This window comes from Stegostoma tigrinum, chromosome 5 (assembly GCF_030684315.1).
Source record: "Stegostoma tigrinum isolate sSteTig4 chromosome 5, sSteTig4.hap1, whole genome shotgun sequence".
NCBI classification, from domain to species: Eukaryota; Metazoa; Chordata; class Chondrichthyes; order Orectolobiformes; family Stegostomatidae; genus Stegostoma; species Stegostoma tigrinum.
The window spans coordinates 6,802,837-6,827,604 of NC_081358.1; the positions used below are offsets into that span (position 1 = coordinate 6,802,837).

The window sequence follows — 24,768 nt, forward strand, 5'->3', positions numbered from 1 at the left end:
GCCAGGGCAATGTTGCAGTGAAAATATTAAATTAAAAAGAAAACTTAAGATTACGCGCTTTCTAGATCGGAGTTCCTGACAGAGAACCTTAACGGCTAACTATGTATCAGGATAGTTTAATGACTGCGGAGCAAAATGCTCTGCCAGGCAAATGCATTTCAAAAATCATCCCTTTTTTTGCAACTGTATCAGTTCTACCATTAACGGGGAAATTATAAGCAGGAATATGGATCTATTTTTAGCCTAGATAGCATATGAAAAGGGAGGACTGAGTCAACTGGAGTTAGCGAAGGTACATGGGGGCTGAAAAGGATTACTTACAGAGTTACGCTGAGGGGAGTCTGATGCACTGCCAGAGCCTGACTTCTTGGGTCTTTGAGCCAGGGAAGTTCCAAACCGAAGGGCTTCATACACTGGGTCTATTTTACTGCCACAAGCTGGAAAAGAAAACAAACCGAAAGTGACAAGGGAGCTGAAGGTTATCAGTCTCACAAAATCACAACAGACACCCTGGCCTTAATTCGAGGAAGAATGGTACTTACCGATAGGCATCACCTCTTTGATGCACCCATATTGCTCATGGATTAATAACGGAGAGCTATAGTAACGACGGAACCCCTTTGGCTATCAATAAAAGAATAAGCATATGAGCAGTAATTAGTGGCGGATGATGCATAGAATTATCCTACAGAAGTTCACCATTCAGGCCATCATTTCATTGCAGATATCCTGAGGTTATGAAAATCGATGCACGTGTTTTTTTTTTGCATTCACACCCTCACCAAGTCCCAACAGGACAAGTCATTCAACAATTTGCAAAGATTCGTAGCAAGTTTAATCAATAAAGTACTGTTGGAAACCTGTGGATAGGCATTTAAGTGACCAGAAAGCTTCAAAACCAACACAAGGTGATTCATTGATAACAAAGTGTGGAGCTGGATGAACACAGCAGGCCAAGCAGCATCTCAGGAGCACAAAAACCGAAGTTTCGGGACTAGACCCTTCATCAGAGAGGGAAATGGGGAGAGGGAACTGGAATAAATAGGGAGAGAGGGAGGAGGAGGACCGAAGATGGAGAGAAAAGAAGATAGGTGGAAAGGAGAGTATAGGTGGGGAGGTAGGGAGGGGATAGGTCAGTCCAGGGAAGATGGACAGGTCAAGGAGGTGGGATGAGGTGGTGGGTAGGAAATGGAGGTGTGGCTTGAGGTGGGAGGAAGGGATGGGTGAGAGGAAGAACAGGTTAGGGAGGCAGAGACAGGCTGGGCTGGTTTTGGGATGCAGTGGGGGGAGGGGACGAGACGAGCTGGGCTGGTTTTGGGATGCAGTATGGGAAAGGGAGATTTTGAAGCTGGTGAAGTCCACATTGATACCATTGGGCTGCAGGGTTCCCAAGCGGAATAGGAGTTGCTGTTCCTGCAACCTTCGGGTGGCATCATTTTGGCAGGAGGCCCATGATGGACATGTCGTCTGAGGAGTGGGAGGGGGAGTTAAAATGGTTCCCATTATCACGAGGTGATTCATTTTTGCCCTCTGACATAGCTTAGCAAGCCAGTCAAACATAATAAATCCAAAAAAAAAATTCTGCAATGTTTCTCAGGGAAACATTGGATAGGTTCCCCTGTTCAAGAAGGGGAGTAGAGACAACCCTGGTAATTATAGACCAGTGAGCCTTACCTCAGTTGTTGGTAAAGTGTTGGAAAACGTTACAAGGGATAGGATTTATAATCATCTAGAAAAGAATAAATTGATTAGGAATAGTCAGCACGGTTTTGTGAAGGGAAGGTCGTGCCTCACAAACCTTATTGAGTTCTTCGAGAAGGTGACCAAACAGGTAGATGAGAGTAAACCGGTTGATGTGGTGTATATGGATTTCAGCAAGGCGTTCGATAAGGTTCCCCACAATAGGCTATTGTACAAAATGCGGAGGAATGGAATTGTGGGAGATATAGCAGTTTGGATCAGAAATTGGCTTGCTGAAAGAAGACAGAGGGTGGTGGTTGATGGGAAATGTTCATCCTGGAGACCAGTTACTAGTGGTGTACCGCAAGGGTCGGTGTTGGGTTCACTGCTGTTTGTCATTTTTATAAATGACCTGGATGAGGGTGTAGAAGGATGGGTTAGTAAATTTGCAGACGACACTAAGGTCGGTGGAGTTGTGGATAGTGACAAAGGATGCTGTAGGTTGCAGAGAGACATAGATAAGCTGCAGAGCTGGGCTGAGAGGTGGCAACTGGAGTTTAATGCAGACAAGTGTGAGGTGATGCACTTTGGTAGGAGTAATCAGAATGCAAAGTACAGGGCAGAAGGATGTGGAAGCTTTGGAAAGGGTGCAGAGGAGATTTACTAGGATGTTGCCTAATATGGACAGAATGTCTAACGAGGAAAGGATGAGGGACTTGAGGCTGTTTTCATTAGAGAGAAGAAGGTTGAGAGGTGACTTAATTGAAACATATAAAATAATCAGAGGGTTAGATAGGGTGTATAGGGAGAGCCTTTTTCCTAGGATGGTGACGGCGAGCATGAGGGGGCATAGCTTTAAATTGAGAGGTGAAAGATATAGGACAGATGTCAGAGGTAGTTTCTTTACTCAGAGAGTAGTAAGGGAATGGAACGCTTTGCCTGCAACAGTAGTAGATTTGCCACCTTTAGGTACATTTAAGTCGTCATCGGATAAGCATATGGACATACATGGAATAGTGTAGGTTAGATGGGCTTGAGATCGGTATGACAGGTTGGCACAACATCGAGGGCCGAAGGGCCTGTACTGTGCTGTAATGTTCTATGTTCTATGAAATGCTAACATTCTTAGCAATGACAGAAGTAATCGTAATGTTTAAAAACAGGGGCCAATAGGTACTTTTGGCAGTCACATGGCCTATTATATCTGAAAGCTGGATTTTAGCCTCAGTTCAGTACAGAGTTAGAATTGTGATAATGTCACCTTTCAATCAAAGTGTTAGACCAACATACTGTTCACCCGCTCATTGGGATGTGCAGAAATCTGTGGTAATTGTTGAAAAGCAAGAGATTCCTATAGCTTACTGGCCAGGATTTATTCTTCAAACATCACACAAAAAAACCAACAGAAAAACTGGTCATTATTCTCAGTACACAGTTTGTGGAACTTACTTAAATTAAATCTGCCGTTGTGTTCAGTTGCATGTCTGATTACATTTCCAAAGTAGTCAGCCTGAAACATCAGCTTTCCTGCTCCTCTGATGCTGCTTGGCCTGCTGTGTTCGTCCAGCTCTACACCTTGTTAAATCTGTTGACTGTGAAACAGTTTGCTACATCTTATGAATGTTAAGCATGCATTTAGATGCATACTTATTTCCTTTTCTCCTGAACTGTACATGAATCATATTTAAGGCATTTAACGTTCTGGGGAGACTAGATGCTCACGTTTGTTTTGTTTAGGAATTCAGATAATAGGAATTAAGAACTCAAAGTGCATTAATAATCCAGAGCTGAGGGACTTCAGTTACGAAGATAGATTGGAGAAGCTGCGGTGATCCATTTTGAACAGAAGACTCAATGGAAGTTTTCAAAATCATGAAGACAGAGTCAATAGGGGGAAACTGTTCCCATTGGTTTATGTGTCGAGAACCAGATTTAAAGTGAATAACAAACAAACAAAAGGGAACTAGAAAAATCCTTTTTTTTAATACCACAAGTGATTGATATCCTGGAATTCACTGTCTGAAAGTGCGTTGGAAACTGATTCAATTGTGTCCTTCTAAAATGGTCTGAAGAGAAATATTTGCAGGGCTGTTGGAAAAAGACAGTGAATTTGAACAAAGATAACAAGGTGTGGAGCTGGATGAACACAGCAGGCCAGGCAGCATCAGAGGAGCAAATGTACTCCAAATGTGGCCGTACCAATGTTTGCACAGCCATAATATGACGTCCCAACTCCTGCACTCAATGCTCTGACTGATGAAGACAAACGTACCAAATGCCTTCTTTACTACCCTGTATACCTGTGGTGCACCTTCAAGGAACTACGTACCTGCACCCCTAGGTCTCTCTGTTTGACAACACTCCTCAGGGCCCTACCATTAACTGTGTAAGTCCTGCCCTGGTTTGTATTACCAAAATGCAACACCTTGCATATATATGAATTAAACTCCATCTGGCATTCCTCAGCCCACTGGTCCAGTTGGTCAAGATCCTGTTGTACTCTTAGCTAATCTTCTTTGTTGTCCGCTACACCACCAATTTTGGTGTCATCCATAAACATACTAACAATGCCTATGTTCTCATCCAAATTGTTTATATAAATTACTAGTAACAGTGAACCCAGCACTGATCCTTGTGGTACACCTGTAGTCATAGGCCACCAGTCTGAACAACAATCCTCTACCATCACCCTCTGTCTCCCACCGTCAAGCCAATTTCATATCCAAGATAATAAAGTGTGAAGCTGGATGAACACAGCAGGCCAAGCAGCATCTCAGGAGCACAAAAGCTGACGTTTCGGGCCTAGACCCTTCATCAGAGAGGGGGATGGAGAGAGGGTTCTGCAATAAATAGGGAGAGAGGGGGCGGCGGACCGAAGATGGAGAGAAAAGAGGATAGGTGGAGAGGAGAGTATAGGTGGGGAGGTAAGGAGGGGATAGGTCAGTCCAGGGAAGACGGACAGGTCAAGGAGGTGGGATGAGGTGAGTGGTAGGAAATGGAGGTGCGGCTTGAGGTGGGAGGAAGGGATGGGTGAGAGGAAGAACAGGTTAGGGAGGCAGAGACAGGCTGGGCTGGTTTTGGGGTGCAGTGGGGTGAGGGGAAGAGCTAGGCTGGCTGTGTAATGCAGTGGGGGGAGGGGCCGAACTGGGCTGGTTTTGGGATGCAGTGGGGGAAGGGGAGATTTTGAAGCTGGTGAAGTCCACATTGATACCATTGGGCTGCAGGGTCGCCAAGCCGAGTATGAGTTGCTGTTCCTGCAACCTTCGGGTGGCATCACTGTGGCACTGCAGGAGGCCCATGATGGACATGTCATCTAAAGAATGGGAGGGGGGAGTTGAAATGGTTCGCGACTGGGAGGTGCAGTTGTTTATTGCGTACCAAGCGGAGGTGTTCTGCAAAGCGGTCCCCAAGCCTCCGCTTGGTTTCCCCAATGTAGAGGAAGGTACACCGGGTACAATGGATACAGTATACCACATTGGCAGATGTGCAGGTGAACCTCTGCTTGATATGGAAAGTCATCTTGGGGCCTGGGATAGGGGTGAGGGAGGAGGTATGGGGGCAAATGTAGCGCTTCCTGCCGTTGCAGGGGAAGGTGCCGGGTGTGGTGGGGTTGGAGGGCAGTGTGGAGCGAACAAGGGAGTCACTGAGAGAGTGGTCTCTCCGGAAAGCAGACAAGGGTGGGGATGGAAAAATGTCTTGGGTGGTGGGGTCGGATTGTAGATGGCAGAAGTGTCGGAGGATGATGCGTTGTGTCCGGAGGTTGGTGGGGTGGTGTGAGAGAACGAGGGGTATCCTCTTGGGGCGGTTGTGGCGGGGGCGGGGTGTGAGGGATGTGTTGCGGGAAATGCGGGAGACGCGGTCAAGGGCGTTCTCGACCACTGTGGGGGTAAAGTTGCGGTCCTTGAAGAACTTGGCCATCTGGGATGTGCGGGAGTGGAATGCCTCATCCTGGGAGCAGATGCGGCGGAGGCGGAGGAATTGGGAATAGGGGATGGAATTTGTGCAGGAGGGTGGGTGGGAGGAGGTGTATTCTAGGTAGTTGTGGGAGTCAGTGGGCTTGAAATGGACATCAGTTACCAGCTGGTTGCCTGAGACGGAGACTGAGAGGTCCAGGAAGGTGAGGGATGTGTGGGAGATGGCCCAGGTGAGCTTAAGGTTGGGGTGGAAGGTGTTGGTGAAGTGGATGAACTGTTCGAGCTCCTCTTGGGAGCAAGAGGCGGCGCCGATACAGTCATCAATGTAACGGAGGAAGAGGTGGGGTTTGGGGCCTGTGTAGGTGCGGAAGAGGGACTGTTCCACGTAACCTACAAAGAGGCAGGCATAGCTGGGGCCCATATGGGTGCCCATGGCCACCCCCTTTGTCTGTAGGAAGTGGGAGGAATCGAAAGAGAAGTTGTTGAGGGTGAGGACGAGTTCGGCTAGGTGGATGAGTGCGTCAGTGGAGGGGGCTTGGTCGGGCCTGCGGGACAGGAAGAAGCGGAGGGCCTTGAGGCCATCTGCATGCGGAATGCAGGTGTATAGGGACTGGACGTCCATGGTGAAAATGAGGTGTTGGGGGCCAGGGAATTGGAAGTTCTGGAGGAGGTGGAGGGCGTGGGTGGTGTCACAGACGTAGGTAGGGAGTTCCTGGGCCAAAGACTGAACACCCAGTTCTACTCAGCTTTACTGGACACCAAAAATCGTAAGTACAACAAACTCACTGGTCCCTGACACCCACAAGTGGATTCCTGCACCTCCCAAATCCCGAGCCTGTCCCTGGCCCTCCCCCATCATGCATCCGCCGTCATTGACCACGAGGACACGGCCGGTGACCCCACCGATGACGTCACATCTGCCACCGCCGGGCACACCACTTCCGGGACCGCGGACGCAACCGCTGCTGCAGTCACCGCCTCCACTTCCAGTTATAACACCACACACACCACCTTTACCGCTGCTGCTGCCGCCCGCCCCGCTCTTCCGACCGCCAACGGAACCCCGCCCACGGCCGACGGAACCCCGCCCACGGCTGACAGCACCCCGCCCACGGCCGACAGCACCCCGCCCATGGCCGCGCCGATGGAACCCCACCCACGGCCGCCGCCAACGGAACCCCGCCCACAGCCGCCGCCGACTGAAGCCCGCCCACGGCTGACGACCTCATTGCTCCGCCCACAACCTCCACAGCCAGCAACCCCAGAGGAGACAGCCACACTGAGCCCTGCCGAATCTTCACCTTCCTCCCAGAGCTCCCACTGACTGAGGACGAACGGTCAGTCCGAAGCAAGGGGCTCACCTTTGTCCCCCTACAACCACACATCAACGAATACCAGTCACGATTGGACATAGAGCAGTTTTTCTGCCGCCTTCGCCTCCACACTTACTTCTTCAACCGGGAACCTAACCCTCCCTCCACTGACCCCTTCACCCACCTCCAACACAAGTCCTCCTCCTGGACACCACCCCCAGGCCTCCTACCCTCCCTCGACCTCTTCATCTCCAACTGCCGTCGAGACATTAACCGCCTCAACCTCTCCACCCCTCTCACCCACTCCAACCTCTCCCCTGCAGAACGGGCTGCCCTCCGCTCCCTCCGCTCCAACCCCAACCTCACCATCAAACCCGCAGACAAGGGTGGCGCAGTGGTAGTACGGCGCACTGACCTCTACATCGCCAAGGCCAAACGCCAACTCTCTGACACCTCCTCCTACCGCCCCCTTGATCTTGACCCCACCCTCGACCACCAAACCATCATCTCCAACACCATTCATGACCTCATCACCTCAGGGGACCTCCCACCCACAGCCTCCAATCTCATTGTTCCCCAACCCCGCACGCCCTGTTTCTATCTCCTTCCCAATATCCAGAAACCTGCCTGCCCTGGTCGACCTATTGTCTCAGCCTGTTCCTGCCCCACCGAACTCATCTCCACCTATCTGGACTCCATTTTCTCCCCTTTGGTCCACTTGATCTGTCTATACCTGCCATCTGCCTCCTCCTTTTTCTTGACCAGGGCCTCAATGTCTCCAGTCATGCAGTGTTCCCTACTCCTGCCAGCCCTGCCCTTCACACTAGCAGGAACATGTTGACCTTGAACTCTTGTTACCTCACTTTTGAAAGCCTCTCAAATGTCGGGCATCCTGCAAAGCTGTGAACAACCTCCCCAAAGTAATTTTTGAAAGTTTCTGTCTAATACCATCAAAATTGACCTTGCTCCAGTTTACAACTCCAACTTGTGGACCACAACAATCCTCTTCCAGAACTATTTTAAAACTGACCCTCTTACTATTTCTTGTTTCTACCACATAGCTTCACTGGACAACCCCTCAAAAATATTCTAAGTACTGCCATAGTGTCTTCCCTAATCAAAAAAACACCACTCCCCTCCTCTCTTACCTCTCCTTCTATCTTTCTTATAGCATCTGTACCCCAGAACATTGAGTTGCCAGTCCTGTCCCGCCCTCAGCAATGTTTCTGTCATAGGCATGATATCCCAGTCCCATGTTCCCATACATGTCCTGAGTTCATCTGCCTTACCTCTCAGGCCTCTTGCATTGAAATAAATGCAGTTTAATTCATCAGTATTCCCTCATTCCCTGCTACGGTCTTGTCTGCCTGGTCTTCTTAACTTACTCTCTCTAACCTCTGTGCTAGCCTCAACCTTTGCTTTTGTCTCACTATTACTTAAGGTCACACCATGCTGCTAGGCTAGTTTAAACCGTCTCGAGCAGCTCTAGTAAATACCCCCATCAGGGGGTTCAGTTCAGATGCAACCCCTTCCACTTGATCAGGTCACTTCTATCAGAGATCCCAATGATCCAACAATCTGAATCCCTGCCCCCCTGCACCAGGTCCTCAGCCACGCATTCATCTGCCCTTTCCTCCTATTCCTACTCTCATCAGCACATGGCACTGGGAGGAATCCAGAGATTACTATCTTTGAGGTGCTGCTTTTTAGCCTCCAGCCTAACTCCTGAAATTCACTCTGCAGGACCTCATCCATTTTCCTAGCTATGTCACTGGTACCAATGTGGACAAATGGCTGCTCATGCTCGCTATTGAGACTCTACTGCAACAGGAGGCAACATGCCATCCTACAGTCTCGCTTGTGGCCGCAGAAATACCTGTGTGTGTCCCTTACCAGGCCAGTTCCTTATCACAATTGCTCTCTTGGACTGTGCCATTCCTTGCTTTACAGCATAACCAGTTGTGGTGCCAAAGACCTGGCTGCTCCTGCTATTTTTCCCTGACAGGCTATTCCCTCCAACAGTATCCAAAACAGTATACTCGTTTGAGGTGGGGGGGGTAGAAATAGCCACAGAAGACTGCTGCACTACCTGCCCATCTCTCCTGGCAGTCACCCTCTATCTAACTGAGCCTGTGTGTGACCACATCCCTGAAGCTTCTATCCATCACACTCTCTGCCTCCTGTATGTTCCTCAGTGCAGCCAACTGTCACCCCAACTGATCCATGTGATCTGAGGGAAACTGTAGCCAGGCGCACTTCCTGCAGATATAATCAGCAGGGACATTTGACTGCTCCCTGATCTCTCATATCTCTGCTCGTTTAACATCTAGCAGACCAAGGACAATAGAAAGGTCTTGCATTTTTGCTGCTCAGCCTCCTTAACCACGCCTGCGGATCACCTAGGCCCGTACTTGGACCTACAGCTGCACTTTGACCACAAAGCAGCCCTTCTCAAAAAATGGTTGCAAAAATTTCCAGGACAGGACACAGCAATGATTCCTTCCCTCACTTTCATTATCTGCAGCACACACTCCGTTTCTACCATCAAGGTAAGCGAAGCGACCACCTTCTGTGTTGCAACTGCCCTAAGATTCTCTTTCATCCCATCCATTTTTCAAGTCACTGTTTATATTTTGTATTAATTGTGGAGAGGGGTTATTTTCCCCTCTTGTAATGCTAAACATTCCTGATTGCAAACACAGTATATCAATAAAGCCCACAGCGAGCAGTCAGTATAACAGGCGAATATCCCTCTAAAGTAACTTTCCGTTCGAGGCCTCACCAAACAGAGAAAAGATTTGAAATGCACCGGTCTGTGGAAAATTGTGGGAATAATACTGTCTTTCACCTTAGAAATACTTGAAAATGTTGGATTGTTGTATAATTATAATTGCTTTATTCTGAAGACACATGCACATCATACCTAATCAGCATGGATTATACAACTAAAATTAAGATACTAAATCCACCGTGCTTTTTGAAATACGTGTAATGCCATCCATTCACCTTACAAACCCTCATTCCAGAGATTAAAAGGACTGTATTACTTCTACTTCAAAAAGCATAGAGAATTTAGCATCTTAATTTAGTTATATAATCAATGCTGATTAGATATGACAAGCATGGGTCTTGAAAGCATAAAGCAATTAAAATTATGCAATTATCCAACATCTAAAATTTTGTAAACTTTACTTTAAAATTAGCTGGACAAAAGATAAATAAAAGCGTTCCCATCACATCTAACATCAAGCAATGTCTACCTATATTCACACAGTGGGTGAAAAATGTAGAAATGACAGGCAAAAACATTTTGTTATATCAAGAAATTAGGCTCCTACATACAATATGGCCTGATGATGTCTGACTATCATCAAACACTGAAACATTTATGAAGTCACCTCTGGGTTTTGTATTTCAAACCATTATGATAGCAAATATCTCACTTCTGTACAATGTGGTCATTTGACATCTTGTTTTAGTGACAAGACTGATCGCTTCCCAGCTGCCTTTCACTTACAAAACACAACTTTTGCTATTTTGATTAAAAATTGAATGGTCACAGTCTAAATGTCAATGCAATGAAACATAATGCTGAGAACGTAATGCTCATGCAATTCAATCTTGCATCAGTGCTTTTAAATGAATGGCATGCCTTTGTTTACATTGTTTTAATATTCTTTCTCCTGTGCCCCTGAAAGGTTCCTTGCAGACATGTGGTTCTAGGTACACTGCATATCTTCTTGTTCCCTTCTCTAATTGGACATTGATAATGCATAATTATTGTCAATGAGGGATGGCACTTTGTTGACAGCTGGATATATTGCAGTTATCAAAATTGAAATTACTGGTGAAACTCAAAAGGTCTGGTAGCACCTGTGGGGAGAAAGCAGAGTTAACATCTCGAGTCTGGTGAGTCTTCATCAAAACTGTCAGTAATTAGGAATACTAGGTATTTGGCAGGGTGGTGGGTGGGGAAGAGGTGAGCAGATAAGTGGAGACAGAACACAGATAGGGGGAGGAAGGGACAGAAAGACAGTGTGTGTGAGAGAGAAATAAAGAGAGAGAGACAGACGTGAAAGTAGCAGGCAGATGATGGGATTACTGATAGTACAGCAAGATAGGAGGGAAGTTGAATAAGTGATAGAGAGTAGGAGAGAGTGGGCTGGCTGTGCTGAAAGCAACCCATGTCACAACAGGATCAGCTTGTGGGGATGTGTAAAAACATAGAAGGATGGAATCAGCGTCTACAGTTATTGAACTTAAACATTGGTCCTAGAGACTACAGGGTCCCTGGGCAGAAGAAACAGATGTGCTTTGAGCTTGCGCTAAGGCTTACCGGAACACTGCAGTAGGCCTAAGTTGGAAACACGGTGGCATGTCGAAGTGGCTGGCAATTGGAAGCTTGGGGTTATTTTTATGGACAGGATAGAGGTGTTCTGCAAAGTGGTCACCCCAGTCTGCATCTCTTCTCTCCAATATAGAGGAGATCATATTGTGAACAATGAATGCTATAGATTAGATTAAGCAAAGTACAGACAAATCGCTACTTCACCTGGAAGTATTGTCTGAGCCCTTGGGCAGAGAGGAGGAATGAAATAAATGAGTAGGTGTCAGATCTTCAGCAATTGCATGGGAAGGTGCCATGGGGGTCTGGGGAGATGTTGGGAATGACAAGGAGTGGAGCAGGATATCTCAGATGGAACAGTCTCTGCGGTAGCTGCACTCAACCTGTTCTTTCAGAATTGTTGTTGACATTGGTTACTTTAATTTCTCAGCTCTTTTCACCAATTTGAAGATATCTTTCTCTGAACTGACTGCACTTCATGCACTCAGATCAATCCTGACTTTATAATTATGCCTGCAGACAAGGGAGGTGTTGTTTTGTTGTTGTTGGCACACTGTTGTCTGCATTGCACCTCTTCCTATCTCCCCCTGAATCACAACTTCACCAGCGATCATTAGGCCACTATTTCTTGACTATCACCAGCTGCATCTGATCTTGGGATCTCCCAAAGACAGCCTCTCAGCTTACAGTTCCACAACCCCAAATAGCTCACTGCCTCCTTCTCACAGAATCCATAAACAGGACTGGCTCAGGCAGGCAGACAGTGTTTCTTCCTGTTCCTGCCTCACAGAACTTACTTCACCCTACCTTGGCTTGATTGTTTCTCTCCTTGTACGGTCCCTCCCCACTTACATCCATTATTCTTCTGACACTTTACACAGGTTTCAAAATTTCCAGTTCATGGACTCCGGCCACCTCTTCTTCATCAAACATGTACATCTCCCAGTGAGGATGGTCTTAGAGTTCTCGGCTTCTTCTTGGAACGAAGGCCTAGACCATCCCCATCCCTCCTCCACCAGGCTAAGCTCATCCTCACTTTGAACAACTTCTCCGTTAACTCCTCTCATTTTTTTCAGGTCAAAGGTGTGGCATGGGCCCCAATTATGCCTGTCTGTTTGTAGGGTATGTGGAACATTCCTTGTTCTGGTCCAACTCCAGCTCTCACCCTCAACCCTTCCTTCAGTACAACAATTATATCATCAGTGCTGCTTCCCTTTCTCATTCAGATTTGGAAAAACTAATTCCACTTGCAATTTCCACCCTACCTTCACCTTCACCTTCCAGCTCGGGCTCCTTCTCTTTCTTGACATCTGCATTTTTCCAAATCTGGGGATAGGCTGGCTACTGATAGCCAGTACAAACCCAATGACTCCTACTGTTACCTGGAATGTACATCCTCACACCCTGCTTCCTGTAAGGACTACATCTCATTCTCCCAGTTTCTCCATCTCCATTGTATCCATTTTGATGATGGAAAACTCTGCAGGGGTTCCTCAGAAATGTCCACCTTTTCATCATCCCCTCCTTCGTCAGCATTCCACAGGGACTGCTGCATCTGGGATAACCTGTTCCACTCTTCCTCCACTCACAACACCTGCCGACACCCCACAGCACCTTCCCAAGCAACTGCTGAAGGACTAACATCTGTCTATTTACCTCCTCCCTCCTCACTATCCAGGGTCTCAGACGTACCTTCCAGGTGAAGCAGTGATTTGCTTGCACTTCATCCAATCCAGTCTACTTTATTCACTGTTCACAGAGTGGTCTCCTCTACGTTGGGAGAGACGAAACGCAGACTGGGATAATAGGAACTGTAGATGCTGGAGAGTCCGAGATAACAAGGTGTGGAGCTGGATGAACACAGCAGGCCAAGGAGCATCTTAGAAGCAGGAAAGCTGATGTTTCAGACCTAGACCCTTCATCAGACTGGGGTGACTGCTTTGCAGAATGCCAATGTTCTTTCTATCTGTAAAAATAAATGCTGAGCTTTCAGTCGCTTGCCACTTCAACACACCACTGTGTTCCCTGGCCAACATCTGTCTCAGGCTTGCTGCATTGCTCAACTTGACAAAACTCAGCACAAGCTTCAGGAACAGCATCTATGTTCTGCCAGGGACCCTGCAGACTCTGGGATTCAGCGTCAAGTTCAATAACTTTAGATCCTGATTCTGTCTTTCCATGTTTTTTACCCATTACTGTCCCCCACCTCTCTCACACACACACCCTGGTCCTATCAGGACAGGCAACTCATTCACAAAGCTCTCATTATCAATTAACCAACTTCTCTTCTGTCCTGGCCTACTAGCAATAATTCCCTCATCTACCTAACCCTTTCACATCTCTCTCTCTCTCTCTGGGTTCCATCTGAGCCTATTCACTCACCTCCACCCAAGACAAACTTTATCTTCAGCATAAGTACCAGTTCTTCCCAGCTGGTACCAGTTCTGAAGAAGAGTCTTCGGACTCAAAATATTAACTCTGCTTTCTTTCCACGATGCTGTCAGGTTTGTTGAGTTTCATCAACAATTTCTGTCAGCAACATCCGCAGTTTTTGGTTTTACATTATAGTTAAGCCTTACCATGTCCTGACCTAAGTTGGAATGATTATAGTACAGCAGTAGGCCATTCAACCAATCTAGAGTGTGCCAGGTCCCTGCAAGAGTGCCTCATTCCCCTGTCCTTTCCCCACAATCTGCAAATTATGTCCTCTTTAGATAATGATCCAGTCACTTGAAATGCCTTGACAGAATCTGCTTCCACACAATAATCAGGCTGTGTCCCCCAGATTCTGACCACATTCTGCATAAATAAGCCTTTTTGCCAATCTCCATCAGTCAGTATCTTCTGGTTCTAAATCCTTCTTATTTCCTATCTATGTTGTCCCCACTCTCAATTTTGAACATCACAATTACATCTTCTAGAAGTGGTGTAATGATAGGTGGCTTTCCTCAAATTTAGACACTTCTGCACTATCCTTGTCGCTTTCCATAATGACATTCAAACTTCGAGTTATTATCTCTATCCCCAAACAATTGGAGGTAGGAGGAAACTTTATTTGACTTTTCAGCTGCATTTTAACAGCGTCCCACTGAAGAAGCAAATCAGCAAATTTGACCACATGGACTTGGAAGTGATGTGCTGGCATGTGTTCAGAATTGTTTAACAGACAGAAAAGCACATGCTAATAAATTGTTGATTTGTGAATTTGCAGGTTGTACTTTGTGAATTTGAGGAAGGATTCACATTTGGGCTCCAGCTATTCATAATCTCTTGACCAATGGGATGTACAGATCAAAACTAATGTTTCTCTGTTTGTTGATGGCCAAACCATAGATGGGATTGTGAGCTGTGCAGAGAATGCAAAGAGGATGAAGGGGGACATGAATTATCTGAGTTTCGGCAGACATTCATGCATGTGATGTGGACATAAGTGGCTTGGCCAACATTTACTTCCCATCTCTAATTGCCTGGAGAAGGTGGTGGTTCTGAGCAATGTTAACATTGGTTTCTTTTCACATGTTGAGCTTTTCCACCATCTTCTGTTTTTATTTGTGAGCTGCCTTGATTGACCCACTGCAATCCTTTGGGAGCACGGACAGCCACAGGGCTGGGAGGAAGGAGCATGGCTTGGAGGATACTGCTCATGTCATACACCTGTTGTTTTTCTTCCAGGTTGTTTGTGGTCATGTGAAAAGCTGCAGCTGCTGAACCTTGTAGATTGTAGCCACTGCTGTCACGGTGTGTTACGAGTGAAGTGAGTAAATATCATTCCAAACATAAGGCTGCTTTGTGCAGGATAGTGTCAAGCTCATTGCGTATTGTTGGAGCTGCATTCACCCAGGCAGGGGGAGAATAGTCTTTGACATTGATGACCTGTGCACTGTAGATGGGCAGCGTACATTCTATGAAATGTTGTTGTTTCTAAAATTCCTTTTCATTGCAAAATATCAGTCCTGTGTTTGGGAAGATTTATTTTATCCTGTGAATGACGAATGGCCAGTTCTGTACATGGAGCAGTCTGTTATTTTCTTGTTGATTGAGAGTGCCCAGGTCTCTGCTTGTTCAGTTGTGATTGTTTTCATTCTGTGGACTGCCAGCAGTTGTTCAAGTGTGAAGTGTTACTTTTTTTTGAAAGAAATATTTGGAGAGCGAACAGTTCATTTCCTGAGCGGAACAAGTTTTTTTTTTAGTCCTGTACACTGATTTTTCGCTCTTGTGTGTCTGCAGACTGCATATGGTCAGTCCTGCGTGAGGACTTGTTTCCAAACAGTGGGCTGCCATTGGTCAGTCCTGTGTTGTAAACTGCTTTTGTGCATATCCAAGCCTTTGGCATTGATACTTAACTCGTCATTGTCTACAGGAATAGTGCCAGACAACTGGAGGATAGCAAGTGTGGTTCCCCTGTTCAAGAAGGGGAGTAGAGACAACCCTGGTAATTATAGACCAGTGAGCCTTACCTCAGTTGTTGGTAAAGTGTTGGAAAACGTTATAAGGGATAGGATTTATAATCATCTGGAAAAGAATAAATTGATTAGGGATAGTCAGCATGGTTTTGTGAAGGGAAGGTCGTGCCTCACAAACCTTATTGAGTTCTTTGAGAAGGTGACCAAACAGGTAGATGAGAGTAAAGCGGTTGATGTGGTGTATATGGATTTCAGCAAGGCGTTCGATAAGGTTCCCCACAATAGGCTATTGTACAAAATGCGGAGGAATGGGATTGTGGGAGATATAGCAGTTTGGATCAGAAATTGGCTTGCTGAAAGAAGACAGAGGGTGGTAGTTGATGGGAAATGTTCATCCTGGAGACTAGTTACTAGTGGTGTACCGCAAGGGTCGGTGTTGGGTTCACTGCTGTTTGTCATTTTTATAAATGACCTGGATGAGGGCGTAGAAGGATGGGTTCGTAAATTTGCAGACGACATTAAGGTCGGTAGAGTTGTGGATAGCGACGAAGGATGCTGTAGGTTGCAGAGAGACATAGATAAGCTGCAGAGCTGGGCTGAGAGGTGGCAAATGGAGTTTAATGCAGACAAGTGTGAGGTGATGCACTTTGGTAGGAGTAACCGGAAGGCTAATGGTAAGATTCTTATTAGTGTAGATGAGCAGAGAGATCTCGGTGTCCATGTACACAGATCCTTGAAAGTTGCCACCCAGGTTGACAGGGCTGTTAAGAAGGCACACAGTGTTTTAGCTTTTATTAATAGAGGGATTGAGTTCCGGAACGAAGAGGTTATGCTACAGCTGTACAAAACTCTGGTGTAGCTGCACTTGGAGTATTGCATACAGTTCTGGTGACCGCATTATAAGAAGGATGTGGAAGCTTTGGAAAGAGTGCAGAGGAGATTTACTAGGATGTTGCCTGGTATGGAGGGAAGGTCTTACGAGGAAAGGCTGAGGGACTTGAGGCTGTTTTCATTAGAGAGAAGGTTGAGAGGTGACCTAATTGAAACATAAAATAATCAGAGGGTTAGATAGGGTGGATAGGGAGAGCCTTTTTCCTAGAATGGTGACGGCGAGCACGAGGGGGCATAGCTTTAAATTGAGGAGTGAATGATATAGGACAGATGTCAGAGGTAGTTTCTTTACTCAGAGAGTAGTAAGGGAATGGAACGCTTTGCCTGCAATGGTAGTAGATTCGCCAACTTTAGGTACATTTAAGTCGTCATTGGATAAGCATATGGACGCATATGGAATAGTGTAGGTTAGATGGGCTTGAGATCGGTATGACAGGTCGGCACAACATCGAGGGCCGAAGGGCCTGTACTGTGCTGTTATGTTCTATGTAACAGTCTCAGTTTCTCCAATCTATCACCTTTTTTTGAAGACCTCTCTCTTGGTGCTGCTCTAATAAAGCCTCTCACCAGCTGCTCTAATACCTTCAGATCTGTTTTGAGAGAATGATGCTCAGAACTGTATGCAATATTGTAAGTGAGATCAAACAAATGTTTTACACTGGTATGTGATAACTTTGTTCCTTTTGTATTCTGTGACTCTATTTCAGAAGCTTAGGTTCTTGTATGCTGTATTCCTCACCATCTCAAACTGTCCTGCCACTTTCAATGACTTGTGAACTAGGATGGTGACGGCGAGCACGAGGGGGCATAGCTTTAAATTGAGGAGTGAAAGATATAGGACAGATGTCAGAGGTAGTTTCTTTACTCAGAGAGTAGTAAGGGAATGGAACGTTTTGCCTACAATGGTAGTAGATTCGCCAACTTTAGGTACATTTAAGTCGTCATTGGATAAGCATATGGACGTACATGGAATAGTGTAGGTTAGATGGGCTTGAGATCGGTACGACAGGTCGGCACAACATCGAGGGCCGAAGGGCCTGTACTGTGCTGTAACGTTTTATGTTCTATGAACATATACTCCCAGGTTATTCTGCTCTTATAAAACAAAATGAACAATTTCTAAAGGAGGTATATCTCCTTTCTTCATATTCCCTACCAAAATCAATAGCTTTTTCCATTATCTATTATCAGTCCATCAGCCTAATGAAGTTCACAATATCGGCCCGTTTCTATCTCCTTCCCCAAATCCACAAACCTGCCTGCCCTGGTCGGCCCATCTTCTCAGCCTGCTCCTGCCCCACCAAACTCATCTCCACCTATCTGGACTCCATTTTCTCCCCTTTGGTCCAGGAGCTCCCTACCTACGTCCGTGACACCTCCCACGCCCTCCACCTCCTCCAGGACTTCCAATTCCCTGGCCCCCAACACCTCATTTTCACCATGGACGTCCTGTCCCTATACACCAGCATTCCGAATGCAGATGGCCTCAAGGCCCCCCGCTTCTTCCTGTCCCGTAGGCCGGACCAGTCCCCCTCCACCGACACCCTCATCCGCCTAGCCGAACTCGTCCTCACCCTCAACAACTTCTCTTTCGACTCCTCCCACTTCCTACAGACTAAGGGGGTGGCCATGGGCACCCACATGGGCCCCAGCTATGCTTGCTTACTTGTAGGTTACGTGGAACAGTCCCTCTTCCGCACCTACACAGGCCCCAAACCCCAGCTCTTCCTCTGTTACATTGATGACTGTATCAGCGCCGCCTCTTGCTCCCCAGAGGAGCTCGAACAGTTCATCCACTTCACCTACACCTTCCACCCCAACCTTCAGTTCACCTGGGCCATCTCCAGCACATCCCTCACCTTCCTGGATCTCTCAGTCTCCATCTCAGGCAACCAGCTTGTAAGTGATGTCCATTTCAAGCCCACCGACTCCCACAGCTAACTAGAATACACCTCCACCCACCCACCCTCCTGCAAATATTCCATCCCAAATTCCCACTTCCTCCGCCTCCGCCGCATCTGCTCCCACGATAAGACATTCCACTCCCGCACATCCCAGATGTCCAAGTTCTTCAAGGGCCGCAACTTTCCCCCCACAGTGATCGAGAACGCCCTTGACCGCGTCTCCCGCATTTCCCGCAACACATCCCTCACACCCCGCCCCCGCCACAACTGCCCCAAGAGGATCCCCCTCGTTCTCACACACCACCCCAACAACCTCCGGATACAACGCATCATCCTCCGACACTTCCGCCATCTACAATCCGACCCCACCACCCAAGAAATTTTTCCATCCCCACCCCTGTCTGCTTTCCGGAGAGACCACTCTCTCCGTGACTCCGTTGTTCGCTCCACACTGCCCTCCAACCCCACCACACCCGGCACCTTCCCCTGCAACCGCAGGAAATGCTACACTTGCCCCCACACCTCCTCCCTCACTCCTACCCCAGGCCCCAAGATGATATTCCACATTAAGCAGAGGCTCACCTGCACATCTGCCAATGTGGTATACTGCATCCACTGTACCCGGTGTGGCTTCCTCTACATTGGGGAAACCAAGCGGAGGCTTGGGGACCGCTTTGCAGAACACCTCCGCTCGGTTCGCAACAAACAACTGCACCTCCCAGTTGCAAACCATTTCAACTCCCCCTCCCATTCTTTAGATGACATGTCCACCATGGGCCTCCTGCAGTGCCACAATGATGCCACCCGAAGGTTTCAGGAACAGCAACTCATATTCCGCTTGGGAACCCTGCAGCCTAATGGTATCAATGTGGACTTCTCGAGCTTCAAAATCTCCCCTTCCCCCACCGAATCCCTAAACCAGCCCAGTTCGTCCCCTCCACCCACTGCACCACACAACCAGCCCAGCTCTTCCCCTCCACCCACTGCATTCCCAAACCAGTCCAACCTGTCTCTGCCTCCTTAACCTGTTCTTCCTCCCACCCATCCCTTCCTCCCACCCCAAGCCGCACCCCCATCTCCTACCTACTAACCTCATCCCACCTCCTTGACCTGTCCGTCTTCCCTGGACTGACCTATCCCCTCCCTACCTCCCCACCTATACTCTCTCCACCTATCTTCTTTTCTCTCCATCTTCGGTCCGCCTCCCCTTCTCTCCCTATTTATTCCAGAACCCTCACCCCATCCCCCTCTCTGATGAACGGTCTAGGCCCAAAACGTCAGCTTTTGTGCTCCTGAGATGCTGCTTGGCCTGCTGTGTTCATCCAGCCTCACATTTTATTATCTGAAGTTCACAATACCTCCAGGTTTTGTGCCATTCACACATTTTGCTTGTACATACATGTCCAGGTCACTAATATAGATCAAGACAATTAGATTCTGACACAAACCGATTATAAACCATTGACCTTACAGCACTTCGGTTTCTTGTCACTTAGTCAATTTTGTGACCATGTTTCTACTGTCTCTTAGATTCCACAAGTTCTAGCTTTGCACGCAAACCTACTCTCATGAGGCGTTTTGGAAATTTGTCCAGACTACATCAACCTCAACACCTGCTTACATGTTCTGCGTCACGTCATTAAAAATGCCAAGCAAGTTAGTTAGTTGCAAACGATTTGAACAAATCTGTGCTGAAATTCCACAGGATTTATTGGGTAGAAAGCCGAGAAAGAACACTGGTTGAGTCTCCTTTCTTTAACTTTGAAGCATGTCAGTCAATTGTGGTGCCTACATTTTTGATTGAGATCACATCAATAGATCTTCTTAACTTGTACCAATGATGACACCTGTTTTATTTAAGGTCTGAGCATAATTCAGAGTCTGATGTACACTGTCAAAGATATCGAGCAAGGTACTATTCAGCTGGATGTAAAGAATTCTGTGCTATTTGATGAAAGGCAGCAAGTTTGCTTATTGTCCTAGCTATTTTCAGTTGCTGAATGGCTGTGGCATCTGGGAAGAATTTTGCAGCTTCTTTTATGAAGTTTTGCATGACGCTAAAGTCAGACCTCATTTGACTAAACAGGGGTGATCATTAAATCTATAAATACTTCTGATGAGCCTACAGCAGGCAGTATGAGCGTTTTCTGGTAAGCCAGAAACATGTGGCAGTAGATAGTGTAACAGCCACCCTGTGTTAAAGGACTGCACTTTCAGGTTCTTGGCCCTGAGCAAGAATCGTCCTCATTCTGAAGGATGGGCGGACACATGGACGCCCCACACACAGCATAACACTAAAAGAGTTATCTAGTATGCACTACCAAGTCTTCTAGTAGGAAAATTTTTTTCAGATTACTCTTTTTTTAAGTTTGCTTTAGTTTGTTAATCCAAATGATATGTCAAAAGTGTCATTTTAAATTAAATTAGTTTCCAAATAAGAAAGTCATATGGCAAATTTAAGCCAGAACAGCTGCATGCATTAGCCTTGTTTTTATAGCTTTGCTGGGTAGAATTTGCATTTAGATTCCCAGTGTAGTACCTAACCTCCAACTGTGTCTACTTTCAATCGAAAACCAGTGAACCACTTTATCCTTCATTAATTTAACTCTTTGTCAAACAGCCAGATATGTTTTTCAATTCCTTTTTGATAATCATGTTCCATTCGCTCAGGAGAAATTTCTTCCATTAGGACTAGCCCCCAGCAACCTACACATTTCCTTCTTTAGCTATTGCTCTATTTCAGAGTCTTTAAATGTACTGCTGTCGCAATATAGCCAATTTCTTTTGAGGATCATATTAGTTTTTCTATGCTACAGTGAAAAGTATAATTTGGTTTATGGAAAGAATGTTGTAAATTTAGCAACAGTTTACAGTTTATTGCTTTACTTTTGAATACTCACCATAAACATGATTGTGAAATCATTTTTATTAGTTTTGTGATGGGCAGTCTCTATAGATTTTAAAAACTGCGAATCACAAATCAACCCTTGAGGGATTAATCTTTGAGCGTACGGTGTTGTGTCTGTTTCTATGGTAACTATCCTATACTTTGCAGTTCTTACCAGCTTGCCCATGCATCGCTGCTGTTCGACACCGTCAATGCATTTGTGATGGATGCTCATCTTACAAGCCTTGCAACGCAGCCCAAGTTTGGCATTGGTGCCTGTCAAATAAATACACACCACAAGTTAAATTAATAATTTCCATGTATCCAGTTAGCAATTAAGTGATCTGAACGAACAGTGAGTGTACTTAATGGCAAAAATTAACCTTAAGCTACATCAGTACAGATGGCTACAAATAAATAACAATTGAACTCTTGAAACCATGTTCGGCTACATTTTCTATAATTCGCTTTTGATTTTTTTTGTTCAGCAAATTCTGTTTCCTCCAATGCGTGGTTTAAACCCACACTGTAATTAATTATAGAAATTATAAAACAGGGATAGTCTGTTTGATCCAATTAGTCTTGTGTTGTGAGCAACAGCACTAAGCACATTCACCTGTCTTGCACACAAATTCCTTCATTCTATTTTCCCTAGCTACCCTTCCTTAAATATTATCAACGCTCCTCCTCTAATCACTAACTCTGGTAGTGAATTCCATAATATCTCAACTTATGAATATGAAATATTTCTTCTACTCCTTGGCTTAAATTTCCTAGACTCAATCTCATACCAATGGTGGCAGATTCTAGACCTCTTAATTATTGGAAATTGTCTATGAAACCTTTTCATACTGTCATGCCCCTATGTTTAAATGTGACCTGGTATGAGTTCTCCTAATATCCAATCCATAAAGGAGCACTAGGGTCAGCTGGATTTCTCCCAAATCATAACAATACTGTATCTGTCATGACCACGAACTGGCATATTGCCTTGTCTTGGCACAATTCATTGCAGCATAACACATTCATGCTACACAGATGGGAATATGCAGTTTAATTGAGGCCTGATCTTGCTGGGTTTTAAACCACTAAATGGAGAGAAACAGAATTAATGTTTCAGGTCAAAGGCATTTCATAAGAACTAAATTCTTAGCCTGGCGAGTTCTGACAAGAGCTCATTGGCCCGAAACATTACGTCTCATTCTCTTCACAGATGCTACTTGATCTGCTGAGTACTTCCAGCAAGTTTTGTTTTTAGTTTCGATTTCCGGCATCTGCAGTAATTTACTTTAAGTCACTGAAGTGCACTGGAAATTCTGTTAATCAAATGGAGCTACACAATTTAGCACCGTAAAGGCTATTTCAATTACCATAAGGAATGATACACATGTCAATAGATGCCATCAATAGTATGTTTCATAAATTCGGAATGCTTTTAAAACATGCTTTACAAATCACAAAGTGTAGCACAAGGAAATAAAAATTGATACTTCTACCTCAATCATCATCATAATTATGAATTAAAAATCATCACTTATTAAGGAATTGGATTCTGGCTCTTTTTTAAATCCTTAATACTCGTAAATGTCCCAGAACAAATCAACAATCTAATTTTTGCGCAGTATTTTCTAAACTGCTTAAAATATTTACAGTGAATCAATTTGTTTGGCATTTTAGCAACAGGATAACAAGAAGCACTGGTTAAGGATTTGGACAAACCAGTAGAAAAGAGAATTCAGTATAGGAAGACAAGTAAGTATTTTCTAAAATAGTAAAACACTATCAACCGTATGACAGCAAAGAGTTTTGAGAGATTTAGGTGCACAGTTCATTTACAGCCAGCAGCAATCAAGAGAATTAATGGTATATCAATCTGGGTGGAGTTATTGCTGAAGTTGTTTCGAGCTTTGGTCAGATATTGTCTGAATTGGTAGGCACTGCACCTCAAAAAGCATACACTGTCCTCGGAAGTTGATTCGCCAGAAAGAGGGTTAGATCAGAGGAAAGAAAAACTCATTTCTCTGATGTGGAAAAGATGAACAAGGAATCATAATCTTAAAATCTGAGCCAGGCCATGAAGGAACAACATCAGGGAGCACTTTTGCCACATAAAAAGGTTAGTGGAGTACTGAAATTGTCTTCAGCCAAATGGGCTGTAGGATGCTGGCACAATTGGAGCTATCAGGAGTGAATGAGCAAAAAACTTGCCAGAGAGATTGTAGGAAGGGATGAGGTGAAGTGTGAAGCAGAATCAAATGGCAGACTATTTTATGGAAAAACAGTCTGAAAGCAGAGAGGGATCCTGGTGTCCTAGTGAAATATCAAAGGAGTCAACATGCAGACAAACATACAATGTGGCAAAATTTTGTGGCAAGCCTGAGTATCGGGAAAGTTTTAAAAACCAACCACGTATAATCAATAAAAATTGATGGAGGAAATAACCTGCAAGGGTAACCTAGCAAGTAATATCAAGCTCAAGAGCATGCACTTCTTTAATTCTAAAGAAAGGAAAAGAAAAGCCAAAGTGAACGTCGGTTCCTTGGAGAATGTGGCTGTTGAAATAATAATGCGGCACCCGGAAATGGCAGAGGAGTGAAATAAATCCTTTACAACAATCTTCACAATAGAAGACACTCATAAGACCAAGATTACTATATAATCATGGGGCAAAAGGAGGACAGGAAATAAATATAGCACTAGTCAAAAAATGCTAGAGAAACTAATGGAATTGAAGAACAACAGTCCCCTGGACCTGATGGGATCCATCCTGGGATATTAAAGATAGGCGCTACAGATATAGCAGATGTATTGGTAATAATTTTCCAAGAATCCTGGGATCCTGGAAAAGTCCCAGAGGACTGGAAAACTGCTGATGTAACTCCTTTACTGATAAGGGGAAGGTGACATTAAAAAAAAAGTGTTCAAGCCGTTAACTGAATGCCTGTAATTGGGGAATTATTAGACCATATTACAGAAGACTAATAACAGAGTATTTGAAATGCATATTTTGATGAAGCAGAATCAGCATGGCTTCATGAGGGAAAATGATGCCTGAAAAGTTTACTAGAAGTCTTTGAGGAGGCAACAAACAGGAAACAAACAGGAAGCAGTGAATGTAATACATTCGAATTTTTAAAATACATTCAAAAAGGTACACATTAGGCTATTTAATAAGAGCCAATGCTGTTAGAAGTAGTATATTAGCAAAGGTGGATGATGGTTTTCTATAGACCTCTGAAAAGTTCCAGAGATTTAGAGGAAAGGATTGCACGGATGATTCTGGATAGGAGTGAAAGTAACAGGGTAGTTGTCATGGGGGACTTTAACTTTCCAAATATTGACTAGAAATGCTATAGTTCAAGTACTTTAGATGGGTCAGTTTTTGTCCAATGTGTGCAGGAGGGTTTCCTGACACAGTATATAGATAGGCC

The 24,768-nt window shown here is 45.3% G+C and overlaps 1 protein-coding gene across 3 annotated transcripts in view; it reads right to left on the reverse strand.

Annotated features, from left to right (window-relative positions):
* stac (SH3 and cysteine rich domain) overlaps window positions 1-24,768 on the reverse strand; it is a 144,866-nt gene that overhangs the window by 65,737 nt on the left and 54,361 nt on the right. For all 3 annotated transcript variants that reach the window (XM_048528612.2, XM_048528614.2, XM_048528613.2), the window contains 3 exons: window positions 21,513-21,613; window positions 543-624; window positions 322-437 (listed from right to left, as the gene is read on the reverse strand). In XM_048528612.2, coding sequence (XP_048384569.1) covers window positions 322-437; window positions 543-624; window positions 21,513-21,613 — 299 coding nt within the window. The remainder of the gene's footprint in view (window positions 1-321; window positions 438-542; window positions 625-21,512; window positions 21,614-24,768) is intronic.